This window comes from Rutilus rutilus (assembly GCF_951802725.1).
Source record: "Rutilus rutilus genome assembly, chromosome: 4".
Lineage (NCBI taxonomy): Eukaryota > Metazoa > Chordata > Actinopteri > Cypriniformes > Leuciscidae > Rutilus > Rutilus rutilus.
Genome location: NC_140212.1, coordinates 3,503,048 through 3,517,184, shown reverse-complemented (window position 1 = coordinate 3,517,184; position 14,137 = coordinate 3,503,048). Strand labels below are relative to the sequence as shown.

Below are 14,137 nucleotides of genomic sequence, written 5' to 3'. Positions count from 1 at the left end.
TATTATAATCATAAGACACAAGTTATGAATTGATTTCTTATGTATATAGTACTCTAAAATACTCAAGTTATATAAATATTTATATATAATTTTACTAATATCATTAAATAACTGGAAAACTATTTACTATGAAATTTCATGTTATTTGAATGCTTTTTTAAATAGTCCAAATCACCAACTCAACTTGTGGTATCGCCACAACGCCAAGGGAATCAATGTGATTTAATTTTCTAAAGTACAGACAGTCTGCTTATCATTACACACACACACACACACACACACACACACACACACACACACACACAACAGAGTCCCAGTGTGCAGCATAATAAGAGTCACAAGTGCTCACGCAGCTCAACCTGAGGAACCGCGGGACGCCAGAAGTGCAGAAGCGGGAGTAAGTATGCGGTCGCACAGGTGTGTGTTGTGTCTGTGTGTGCTGGCGTGTGTGTTGATCCGCACTGGATCCAGTACAGACGAGCGGATGAAGCTGACGGCTTTACTGCGCAGTGTGTCTCCAGCAGCACTGATCTCAGATCAGCCCCTCATCACGGACCGGCACACTGCGGCTGGGCCCAAACTGCTCATTAAAGACGGGACCATCCAGGGCCTGACGCTGGACAAGTCTTACGTGTTTTACGGGATCCCGTTCGCCGACCCGCCTGTGGGAGCGTCCCGCTGGAAAGCACCCCGGCCCGTCACACCGTGGAGAGGGGTGCGAGACGCCACCTATCCCAGAGCGCCGTGCATGCAGGCCTGCGTCGGACCCATCTCTGAGGAGTGTCCCAAGGAGGTGAGCGGGACACGACCACGGGCGGGACGGCACTGATTCTGGGGCTTGTAAGATCAGACAACACATTTCAGCAAATAGCAATTTCTCTTGATTAAACACAGAATTAGGTTAACTGGGTTAGACTGAATAGATATAAAAATGTGTTGTTCCATAAAGCCCTGAAAATGTCAGATTTTGCTCTATTTTATTTTATATGATTGTTTTTCCCTGAAATCTTTGGTTGAATTTCATGAAAGCATTCATTTTCACCCCCCCCCCCCCCCCCCCTCTTTTGCATGAAGAAAATTAAGGCAATTTTTAGTACCATTTAGATTCACATTACATTTTGACATTATGACATGACAATTAAAGCACATTTTCACACCAATATTTTTATTGACATAAAAATATGTCAATAAAACCCTAACCTAACCCTAACCCTAACATTTTGTATTGCAATTATGTATATATACATACCATTAATTTAATTAAATGTTTTTTTTTACATTAAATGAACACATACATATACATATATATAGGCCTATATATATGTGTGTGTGTGTGTGTGTGTGTGTGTGTGTGTGTGTGTGTGTGTGTGTGTGTGTGTGTGTGTGTGTGTGTGTGTGTGTGTGTGTGTGTGAATTATTATTTTGCTTTAAAAAATAAAGCTATTTTTAAAGTTTTTTAATTGTGAAATTAATCCTCAGTAATTTCACTGCAAAAGATCATTTCTAAAAAGATAAAAATAAAAAAGACAATTTATGCTCAAATTACAATAAGAAATTAATATGAAAATATTATTAATATTCCAATCAAATTCAATGAATTTTAAATTAAATAAATATTTTTTTGCATTACAATTATATATGTATATATATATATATATATATAGTGTATACAGTCATGGTCAAAATTGATGGCACCCCTGATAAATATGATAAAAAATGGCTGTAAAAAATAAATCTGCATTGTTTATCCTTTTGATCTTTCCTTCAAAAAATTCGCACAAATCTCACCTTTCATTGAAGTAAAAGAATTGAAATTGGGGGGTAAATCACATTATGAAATAAATGTTTTTCTCCAAAACACGCTGGCCATAATTGTTGGCACCCCTAGAATTTTTTATGAGAAAAATATCTCTGAAGTATATTCCCATTAATATTTACATTTTTAAGTAACCAGGGTGACTAGGAACATGAAATTGTCCAGCTATGACTTCTTGTTTCACAGGAGTTTAAATATGAGGAAACACAAAGGCCAAATTCGCTTAATCATCCATCACAATGAGTAAAACCAAAGAATATAGTTCTGATGTGCAGCAAAAGATTGTTGAGCTTCACAAAATAGAAAGTGGCTGTAAGAAAATATCTAAAGAATTGATTCTAAAGAATTGAAAATCCCCATTTTGACCATCAGGGCAATAATTAAGAAGTTATAATCACCTAAAGATGTTATGAATCTGCCAGGAAGAGGACGTGTGTTTATATTGTCTTAATGCACGACGAGGAGGAGAGTTTGAGTGGCCAAAGACTCTCCAAGGATCACAGATGGAGAATTGCAGAGATTAGTTGAGTCTTGGGGGTCAGAAAGCCTAAAAAATATATCAGACAACCCCTTCATCACCACATGTTGTTCGGGAGGGTTTCAAGAAAAATCCTCCTCGCTAATCCAAAAATAAACTCCAGCATATTCAGTGGTCAGACACGACTGGAACTTCAAAAGGGACCGGATTCTGTGGTCAGATGAAACAAAAAATGGGCTTTTTGGCAGCAAACCCAGCAGATGTGTTTGGTGCAAACAGGGATGAAGAGTCCCCCATGCCTACGGTTAAATATACTGCTGGATCTTATATGTTGTGGGCCTATTTATTTGCTGGAGGTCCTGGACATCTTGTTCAGATACATGGTATTATGGATTCTAGCAAATACCAACAGATAAAAAATCTAAACCTGACGGCCTCTGCTAGAAATCTTATAATGGGCCGTGGTTGGATCTTCCATCAGGACAACGGTCCAAAACAAACATCAAAATCAACACAAAAATGTGTAACTGAGCACAAAATGAAGCTTCTGCCATGACCGTCCCAGTCCCCTAAACTGAACCCTGTAGAAAATGAGTAGTGTGAACTGAAGAGGAGAAGCACCAACATGGATCTGGGAATCTGAAGGATCTGGAGAGATTCTGTATGGAGGAATGGTCTCTGATCTCTCGTCAGGTGTTCTCCAAACTCATCCGGCATTATAGGAGAAGACTCAGAGATGTTATCTTGGCAAAAGGAGGTTGCAGAAAGTATTTAATAACAGGGTGCCAACAATTATGGCCAGCGTGTTTTGGAGAAAAACATTTATTTCATAATGTGATTTACCCCCCACTTTCAGTTCTTTTACTTCAATGAAAGGTGAGATTTTTGTGAATTTTTTGAATGAAAGATCAAAAGGATAAACAATGCAGATTTATTTTTTACAGCCATTTTTTATCATATTTATCAGGGGTGCCATCAATTTTGACCATGACTGTATATATATACTGTATAAGTGTGTGTGTGTGTATATATATATATATACACACACACACACACACTGTATACACACACACACACATATAGCCTATATGTAGGCTATGTACAGACAACTAAACATTTGTATTTCAATGAGAATATAAATATAAAATATATTATAAACAAACATATTCATAAATATTTATTTAACGACTATATTGTTCATTAGGGGAATAATGTGACAATATTTCACTTCTATGTGTCTCAGTGTCTGAATGCGTCATACCTATTTGTATGATTTGGAATATAGCGCATAAGTCATATGGACAACATAATATGATGACAGAATATTTGTCCTGAATAGTATTTCCTCTCGTCAGGTGAGCGAGGACTGTCTGTACCTGAACGTGTTTGTCCCTCTGAGCGTGAGCTCCACGGCTCCTCTGCCGGTGATGGTGTGGATCCACGGCGGAGACTTCATCGCGGGATCCGCCTCGAAGGCGCTGTACGACGGACGCTTCCTCAGCAACTTCACGCACACCGTGGTCGTGAGCGTCGCCTACCGCCTGGGTGAGACACTGAGACTCACAAGACACGAATTAAATGAACACACCGCTGAATCTGTCTCTCTGCAGGGGCTTTCGGCTTTCTAGTGTCAGGAAAAGACCCGGGAACATCAGCGGTGGGGAATTATGGGATTCTGGATCAGCAAGCGGCTTTGCTCTGGGTGCAGCAGAACATCGCCGTGTTTGGAGGAGACCCAGGCAAAGTGAGAACAACTTATAGAAACTTCTTGTTTATAAGGGGTAAATGTCGAATGCCTGAACACAAATAGGGACAATAACTATACAAATTTAGTTCTAAAAATCGTTGTAAATATAAAAGAATAACAGAGGCCAGACCACAACTATAACGATAACGACACAGAGGAACGATATCAGTGGAATCACTTTCAGAAAGACTTTTAGCTGATGCTAATATATGATCATATATATATATATTAGAGCTGTCTAATCGATTAATCTCAATTAATCGTATCTAACATAAAAGTTTGTGTTCATATAATAGAGGTGTGTGTGTTTAGTTTGCCTTTATTGTCATTGCATGTGACATACAATGAAATTTTATCTCTCATAATTTTTTTATATATATTTTATTTATATTATATATTACAAAATTATATTATTATATTTATATATATTATATACAGTATATATGTGTGTGTGTCTGTGCATGTATATGCTTTTTTTTTTTATTGTGACATTAATTCTCAGTAATTGCAAAAGAAAAAGACAATAGAAATCAAAATGTAAAAAAAAAAATGTAAATGATCCTAAAATTTCCTTGATTTCTCTTATGCAAAATAATGATAATGATTAATTCAAACAATAATAATAAGATTTTTTTTTATTAGATTTTTTAATTTATTGTTTATTTGATGATGATTTAAAAATGGACATGACTGCATGAATTTTACTCAAAGATCAAATAAAATGACATTTTCTCATGAGTTTGTGAAACAATAATGTAAGTTCCTCATCCAGTCAGAAGTGTGTGTCTGTGTGTATTCAGGTGACTGTTTTCGGCGAGAGTGCCGGCGCTCAGTCGGTCAGTCTACATCTGATGATCCAGAGCAGCAAAGCTCTCTTCAGACAGGCCGTTCTCCAGAGTTTACCCTTCTCCATTCCTCTGAAAACACGGTAAACACACACACACACACACACACACACACGTATATGTGACCCCGAACCACAAAACCAGTCACAAGAGGCAATTCCGTTTAAATTGAGATGCATGCATCATCTGAACGCTGAATAAATAAGCTTTCCATTGATGTATGGTTGGTTATGATAGGACCATTTCTGGCTGAGATACAACTATTTGAGGGTGCAAAAAAATCGCCTTTAAACTTGTCCATTTATGTTCGTGATATTGCTGCATCCACTCACAAAAATATTTTTTTTATATATTTACGGTAGGAAATTTATTTATTATTTTTAACTAATTATTCTGTGCCTCAGTTTCTGTTATAGCCATTTTAGCAGAGCTCAGCCGAGAAATGGCAAATCATTTTCATTTCAGTTAATTGAAATAATGCTGAAATAATATATAAATATAAATATTAGGCTACATGAAAAAAAATTTGTTTTGGCAACTAACTGAAATAACTAATGACTAAAAACTAAATTGCTCTAATCTGCTAAATGCAACTATAGAGCATAAAGATATTATTAATATATTATAATATATACTAACAGTTGAAGCTGAAGTACTAAAATTACTAAAGCTAAATAGAAATAAATAGAAATAATAATTTAAAAAAACTAAAGAAAATGATGAAGTGACAAGAAAATAACTAAAACTTAAAATATGAACATAATAAAGATAATTACATAAAAATATACATAATTTAAAATGTAATGTGTACATATTAAAATAATACAAATTCTAAACTATTATAATGTATAAAATATGAATAAAAGTTATACCAAAATAACTCTGTTGGGTAATATCTTCATGGAACATGATCTTTACTTAATATCCTAATGATTTTTGACATAAAAAAAAAAAAAAAAAAAAAAAACCTTGACCCATACAATGTATTGTTGGCTATTGCCACAAATATCCCCGTGCGACACGTGACTGGTTTTCACATATATAGACATGCATGAGATCAGTGATGTCCTCAAACACTGATGTGTCTCCTCAGGCACGAGTCTCTGAAGCTGGGGAAGAACTTTGCAAAGCTGGCCAACTGCTCGCTCGTGGACATGCAGTGTCTTCTGTCTCTCAGTCCTCAGGCGGTGCTCAACGCACAGATCAAATCCAGTAATCCTGCATTTCACTTTTCAGAGATCAGCCGCCTAGTGCACGGATTTCACAGAGATCATAATGAAGCGTTGGTTGTGTTCTCAGGCTCAAAGGTGGTGAATCCCTTCCGCTTTCTGGAGGTGTTCGAGAGCTGGGGGCCGTATATCGACGGGGAACTGATCAGGGAACAGTCCGTGAGCGCCTTTCAGAAAGGACACTGGCAGAAGGAGAAGCCCGTGCTGCTCGGTACAGTCAGAAGCAAAGTCAACATCACATCAGAATCCAACAGCTCAGGCTCATGTGTGTGTGTGTGTGTGTGTTTCAGGGACCACCTCAGAGGAAGGCGTGATCTTTGTGTACGGCGTCTTCACCAAGCCTGTGTCACCGGTCGAATGCACCGTCTACACGACGGCCATCTTCAAGCATCACGCCATCAAAATCCTGCGCAAATACCTGCCGCTCTACACACACGCCGACCGCAGGGACATGCTAGCACAGGTCAGCACACGCAATCATGTTTCATCTTTCATCAACATCTCTCACTTCACTTTCCTTTTCAGATCATATCATCAATCCCTCTTCATTTCTCAACAATTTGTCACTTTTTCACCATGCGATCTGATGGACAGAATCTGATTTTTGCTGAATTTTGCGGCCAAAAAGCATCTTTCTCCACTGATGGCCTTTCAAAAGTATCTGTGTATGATGATATCATCATATTATAGCCTAGTATATGGTATTATAGCATCATATCTTTTGTTTTTTGGAGGCTCTTAAAAGCGTAAAGTGCAAATGTACTGTGACTTTGTATGTCACAATTTCGTCTTTCTCAGTTTTGACTATTTATAATTTTAACTTGTTATAATTTTGACATTTTAATCTCCATAATGATGATTTAGTCATAATTAAAAAATAATATTAGTATGACATAATTTAGTCTTTTTCTTATAATTTTAACTTCGTAAGTCTTAACTTTTTAATCTCGTAATTATGACTTAGTATGTCATAAAATGGGTTACTATAATAGAGCATTGCAATTTTGCTTAGTTATGTTTTAAAATAATTATGACATACTAAGTCTCATAAATATGAGATGAAGGTATATTAGATATATTTTCAAAATATATGTTTTGAGGATGTGAAACGAAGACAAATGCTGAATGCGGAAGCACACACTTGCACACTTATCTCACTATTTCTGCCACAGAAAGCTTTGATTGAAGTAGTAAAAATAATATGCTAATATGCAGTTCTGAATTTCGCAAAAGATTCAAATGAAGAAGCTTTTAAATGCTCCTCCTCTGCTGAGCACTAGAGGGCGCTGTGACTCAGTGCTGGATTCATCAGGGTTCGGGAAACCCCTGAATAGTGCAGGATATTAATAATATCACACATTATTTAGGATGGATAGTAGGCCTCTACACATGGAGACGCAGACAAAGACTCTGACTCTTATTTTTTAACTAATTATTCTGTGCCTCAGTTTCAGTTATAGCCATTTTAGCAGAGCTCAGCCGAGAAATGACAAATCATTTTCATTTCCGTTAATTGAAATAATGCTGAAATAATGTATAAATATAAATATTAGGCTACATGAAAAAAAAAAGTTGTTTTGGCAACTAACTGAAATAAAATAAGTTTAAGTTTCAGTACTAAAATGACTAAAAACTGAATTGCTCTAATCTGCTAAATGCAACTATAAGGCATAAAGATATTATATGTATCGTGAAAATCGCTATAGAAAATAAAACTGACTGGATCTGACTTAATAAACTCAACTATCAGTTGAAGCTGAAGTACTAAAATTACTAAAGCTAAATAGAAATAAATAGAAATAATAATAAAACAAAGAGTAAAGAAAATGATGAAGTGACAAGAAAATAACTAAAACTTAAAGCGGTGGTTGATTATGATTTCACTTTTCTAACTTTAGTTAGTGTGTAATGTTGCTGTTTGAGCATAAACAACATCTGCAAAGTTACAACGCTCAAAGTTCAAAGCAAAGGGAGATATTTGCTTTTAAAGAAATCACTTTTCTAAGGACTACAACAAACGGCTGGTAAAGACTACAGGACATTCCTCCCGGGTTAGTGACATCACCAACCCTAAAATTTACATAAACCCCGCCCCCTGAACACGATTTATAGATTATCAAGACAGAATATGCTAATCAATGACTAGAAGCAGGGCCGGCGATTGCTATAGGCGAACTAGGCGGTTGCCTAGGGCGACAAATGTGTTGGGGGCGCGGACGCACTCTAGTGTCGCCCTATCTACTTCCCATATTAATCATAAAATTAGAACGAAACGTGAAATAAAACATGTTTATTAAACATGATCAAAGGGCAAAGGGCGCCCCCTCAACCACACGTTTAATTACTTGTCAACCTGATTATTAGATTGAATTTATGATTTTTGTCGACCATTTCTGGATTGGCGGGGGGCGGGAGGGTTGCGTTACGTTACGTTAGGGAAGTGCTCAGCTGCTGGCGCGTTGATCGAAAATGAAGCGGTCTAAACCTCTGGTGCACAGGGATGAAAACGGAGAAAGGAAGAAGATAAAAAATAAAGCTCAGTATAGAGTAAGTCTTCTCATCTTAGCTATTAAGGTGTCCAATGAAATAAATTTACTTAGTATTGTAGCCTACATCACCTAATATTGGACGTTTCATTGCTGTCACTAAGCTATAGTTTGCTAGCTATAGTTACTTTGAAGGTGAATAGAAATGGCAGAAACAACTGTTAATATTTTATTATTTGAGATAGAACTAAAAGAACTTAAATATTTTAATTTTGTAGTGGTACATACATTATCCATAATAGCACATTTGTTTGTAGAAGGTATAGTTAAACCAGTTTAATGGTCATAATTTGCTTAAATTAATCCAATTTGGTAAATATCCTTGAACATTCTTTGTAGAATTTGTGTATAAACAATTTACAGTTGATTCTTCAAGTCATAATTTGCTTGTTGAAGTGTTGGAGTGACTATTAGAGCATTTTTGTTTGTTCATCAATGAACATTCTTTGTAGCATTTTTGTATGTGCAATTTATTAGAGTGTATCATTTAAGTAATATTTTGCTTGTTGAAGTGTTGGAGTGACTACAGGTGAAACTCGAAAAATTAGAATATCGTGCAAAAGTTCATTTATTTCAATTATTCAACTTATAAGGTGAAACTAATATATTATATAGACTCATTACATGCAAAGTGAGATATTTCAAGACTTTGTTATGGCTTACAGCTTATGACATATCAATTCATATCAATTCTAATTTTCTGTGATTTTGAATTTGGGGTTTTCATAAGCTGTAAGCCATAATCATCAAAATTATAACAAATAAAGGCTTGACACTTATCAATTTTCTTATTTCTTATTTTCTTATAAAGAGCGGGGGGGGGGGGGGGGGGAGCGCAAAAACTCAATCTTGCCTAGGGCAACCAAAGGGCTAGAGCCGGCCCTGACTAGAAGATAACTACACATAAGCTACATAAAATCATCAACTAAACATTCATAAACGTCCTGTTGCTTCTACATGTTGTCACTTCTTCTCGAGTCTCTCCATCATTGTCTGACTCCGGTTTGAACATAAAAGGCTAAAAGTTTTTGAAATTTTCAGTGCATGTCTGTGTGAGTGCAAGCTGTTGAAGCTCCGCCCCCTGTGCCGGGAGCAGCAGCTCATTTGCATTTAAAGGGACAGACACAAAACGGTGCGTTTTTGCTCACCCTCAAAGTGTGACAATTTTAACATGCTATATACAAATATCTGTGGGGTATTTTGAGCTAAAACTTCACATTCACACTCTGGAGACATCAGAGATTTATTTTACATCTTGTGAAAAGGGCATTATACCACCCCTTTAAAATGTGAAAATAATAAAGATAACTACATACATATATACATAATTTAAAATGTATACATATTTAAATAATACAAATTCTAAACTATTATAATGTATAAAATGAATAAATTATGAACTAATTAATATTAATTTATTACAAAATAATATTAATAAATACGATAATAGTATAAAAGTAATACTAAAATAACTCTGTCGGGTAAAAGGCTGCACTATACAGAAAGTCAGTGTGTTTTTGTGTGTGTGCTGAAAGTGATCCGTGTCCGTGAAGAGAGTTTTAGACCGCAAGCGGTGAATTCTCTGTGTGTGTGTGTGTGTGTGGGAGGGAAGGCTGCCTCCATATGTGTGTGTGTGTGTGTGTGTGTGTGTGTGTGTGTGTATGTTAGGGAAGGCTGCCTCCATATGTGTGTGTGTGTGTGTGTGTGTGTGTGTGCGCGCGTGTGTGTGCGTGTGTGTGTGTGTGTATGGGAGGGAAGGCTGCCTCCATATGTGTGTGTGTGATCTGATGAGTGTTTGGTTACCAGGTAACAGATAGAGATATTTAACCTACAGAGACGTGAGAAGCTCTAAACAAGCGCTGACACATAAGCACATCATCTCAACAACACTCTGAATGTTTACCCTACTCTTTACCCTTCACATCTGTCTGAACTCATCATATTCAACATGCTGATGTTCAAGAGTATGTTCACAGACACGGAGCTAATGTCATCCTGTCCCGCGGGTTTGAAAAGTGCAGAATCAATGAAGTGACTGAACACAGTCTCTCAGGCCCAGACTTCAATAATCAGAATATAGTTCATCGGGCTCAGCTTCAGTCCAATACACCTGGAGACACTGATCTGATAGCATTCGCATTCATCTCAACGGTGTCATGTGACTTGCTGTGTCTCTAGAGTCACATGATGATGATGATGACATAATTATGCTTTTATTCAGCAAGGATGCATTAAATTGATTAAAAGTGACAGTAAATAATGTTTTCTATTTCAAATAAATGCTGTTCTTTTGAACATTTTCCACAAAATATGAAGCAGCACAACTGTTTTCAAATGATAATAATCAGAAATGGGGTTTTTTTAGCAGCAAATCATCATGTTAGAATGATTTCTGAAGGATCATATGACACTGAAGACAGAAAATTTAGCTTTGATCACAGGAATACATTTATTTACAGTTTAAAATATATTCAACCACGTTTCGCCAGATAAGAAAAAAAATCATGGTAAATTATTGACTTTTTATGTCCCAATCATCTCTTTTAAGTCATAGTTTTGACTTAGTATGTCATAATTTCGACTTCATCTCATAATTATGACTTTTAAAGTCATAACTTTGACTTTTTAAGTCATAACTTAAGCTTTTTGTCATAATTTCAACTTTGTCTCATAATAATGATTGACAAAAGTATGCTTTTTTTTTCTTATGTGGTGGAAATGGGCTTCATTTTAAACTCTAAATATTTCACAATGTTTAATTTTAAATGCATCCCTTTGTCCTTTCAGATAGTGACTGACTACATCTTCCTGTGTCCGTCCCGGAGAGCGGCCCGTGCCGCTGTGTTGTCCGGGAGCTCCGTGTGGATGTACGTGTTCGATCAGGTGGCGAGCGACCGGCGCGTGTGGTCGGGTTTGTCGTTCTGTTATCATCACGTGTGTCACGGAGCAGAGCTGCCGTTCCTGTTCGACTCGGCCCCGGTGGCAAACTTCACAATGACTCGACCTGAGCGACTGCTGTCCAATCGCATGCTGTGTTACTGGGGTGCGTTCGCCCACGCGGCTGACCCCGGGTCACACACCGACACGAGCGCCTTCTGCCGACAGCAACGGCCACCGGCATGGCCTCGCTACACGGCTGACAGCGGCTGGCTGATCATGAACCTCACGACGCACACACACACACAGGCAGGGTCACGCGACGACATCTGCGACTTCTGGGACACACTGCGAATATACCCGTGACTGCAAAAAAAAAGATTTTCTTAGTATTTTTCTTTTCTTTACCAGTACAAATATCTAAACGTACACTTGAGAATCAAAATGACTTTTTTTTTTCTGTAAGATGTATAAAAATTAAGTGAGTCTAAGCTTGAACCAAGACAAAATGTCTGCTAGTGTGGTCTCCTTTGAATTAGTTATGTTTCTGACCCCCATTTGCAAATATTTTTTTCTTGTTTTAAACAAACTCGCTTGATTTTGGTACACTAGGTGGTTCTATATAGAACTATTTTAAAGAACACTTAATGCCCAAAAGGATCTTTATAAGGAGAACTGTCTTTGATTACATAATACTTTCATGTTTAACCGGTTATTTAAATGTTTCTAGTGATAATATTTGTTTATGAGCTGTTTAATTCATAAAATTGAATTAAAAATAAATGCATAAAATGATTGGAACCCCTAAAAGGTTCTATATATGAAGCGCCTGACGGAACTCTTGAAGGTTCCGTATAGAACCTTTTCTTCTAAGAGTGAACATTTTTACTGTGTCAAAAACTCTCTGAATTGCATCCGTTTTTATTTCTCCTAAGCGATTTAAGTAGAATAGTCAAAGACAAAGTTGAGAACTCTTCTAAGTCTGTAATACTTGTTTCTAAGAATTTTTATTTTGTGCTCAATTTTATTTTATGTAGAAAAAAAAAAATAAGCAAAGGAAACTAAAAAATGTTGCATCCCCAAATAAATTTTTATATATATATATATATATATATATATATATATATATATATACTCAAATTTACATATATATATCTGAAAGTTTGTGGATGGTACACATACTGCAAAAACAGCATGACATTGTGTAATAATGCACTATAAAACGAAATGCATAATGGCTGAAATGGGAATAGCATGCGAGTGTTACTATTTCTGCCACATAAAGATATGGAAGAAATATGAGTGGTATGATAGTATGCTACTCTGAACCAATACAGGGATTCAATCTCGTTCAAGTCAGGCACACCAGCTCCAGTAAAATATCACATTTCTGGCTCTTTTATACCTGTCTGGTCTTTAAATGAACATATTTGCCCATAATAATAACCAGCAAAGATCCAGATGACGAGAATGAGGCGGAGTGGGATCATATCGATTGCTATACGATACGTGTCAAGCCTGAGTAATATCTTACACTGAGATCTGATGAGCTGTATGCAAGAGGGCAATTAAAAACTCAGCATCACCATCACACTTCAACGAATCTGAGGAGAACAACAGGAGATCCTTTACACGCATGCAAACCGTCTAGACTCTAGAGTTAATAGGTGGATTAAAGTCTTATTTGTATTTGTGAGCTCACAGCGTTTGTTTGCTACACTGAATGGTTATGCTGGTTGACTAAACCGGCTCAAACATGTCTGGACCAGACCTGACCTGAGCGGCTCGTTTCAGCAGGGTAACTCACACCAAATAAATTCACAAAGACAAAGCAACAAAACGCACCGAAATGACACGCGGAGGTTATGAGAAACCATAAAACACACAGTCTGGCCCTGACATCAGCGAGGGGACAGAATTAGTGTGCGCTGTCGTTGCGGTGTGTTTACAGGCCCCATGATTTCTCTCCGGACCCGCCGGATAAGTGATGCCTTCCATATGTCAGAGTCCCTCGGGCACAGATCACATCAGACAGTGAACGGATCCTCTGCCAGGATCTCGGACTCGGATTCCTGCCCGTTTTACTCTCCCCACAGTCAAAAACGTCCTCTTGAGTCACAACAAGAGACAAACGAGGAGAAACAGGACGATGAAATGAGACAGAAAGAGGGCACAACAGTCCATTCCTGCACCAGACGATCGTTTGCAAGCAAATTCTGCATAATAGCTATACGTTTACATGAACTGAGAGCTATAATGAAAACACCTCGCCTGGAAAAATCCCATCTTTAATCACCAGCATAAAAACCTCTGAGTCTGACCTTCACACAGTCACAACAGACTTAAATGTGTGCACTTTGAATATCAAAAAGGTCATGATTTTGTTCGAGCCATTTCACTCCAGGCTTTAGAAATTTGAGGCCACAAAATAAAAATAAAATGATGTACTAAATGTTTAGGTAAAATATTAGCCAATTGCCAATATTACTATGTATTGTAATATTGGTGCATAAAAAAAAAAAAAAGATAAATGTAAGTTATTATAAAAAATAAAATAATAATAATATTAAAAACTAACAATAAATAGAACACAACAACT

General features: G+C 36.9%; 1 protein-coding gene across 1 annotated transcript; it reads left to right on the top strand.

Moving 5' to 3' along the window:
• Positions 1-296: 296 nt before the first annotated feature.
• LOC311289510 (crystal protein) lies at positions 297-12,572 on the top strand. The gene is made up of 8 exons (XM_084407583.1): positions 297-793; positions 3,650-3,839; positions 3,905-4,038; positions 4,842-4,969; positions 5,980-6,098; positions 6,186-6,326; positions 6,406-6,578; positions 11,449-12,572. The coding sequence occupies exons 1-8, from the start codon at positions 404-406 to the stop codon at positions 11,902-11,904; spliced, it is 1,731 nt and encodes a 576-aa protein (XP_084263709.1). The 5' UTR covers positions 297-403; the 3' UTR covers positions 11,905-12,572.
• The last annotated feature ends 1,565 nt before the right edge of the window (positions 12,573-14,137 follow it).

Excerpts from the sequence above, each read along its gene's own strand:
- LOC311289510 (XM_084407583.1), top strand. The coding sequence starts at position 404 with ATGCGGTCGCACAGGTGTGTGTTGTGTCTGTGTGTGCTGGCGTGTGTG. Across the intron at positions 6,099-6,185 it reads CAACGCACAGATCAAATCCA|GCTCAAAGGTGGTGAATCCC; the intron begins GTAATCCTGCAT and ends TTGTGTTCTCAG. Across the intron at positions 6,327-6,405 it reads GGAGAAGCCCGTGCTGCTCG|GGACCACCTCAGAGGAAGGC; the intron begins GTACAGTCAGAA and ends TGTGTGTTTCAG.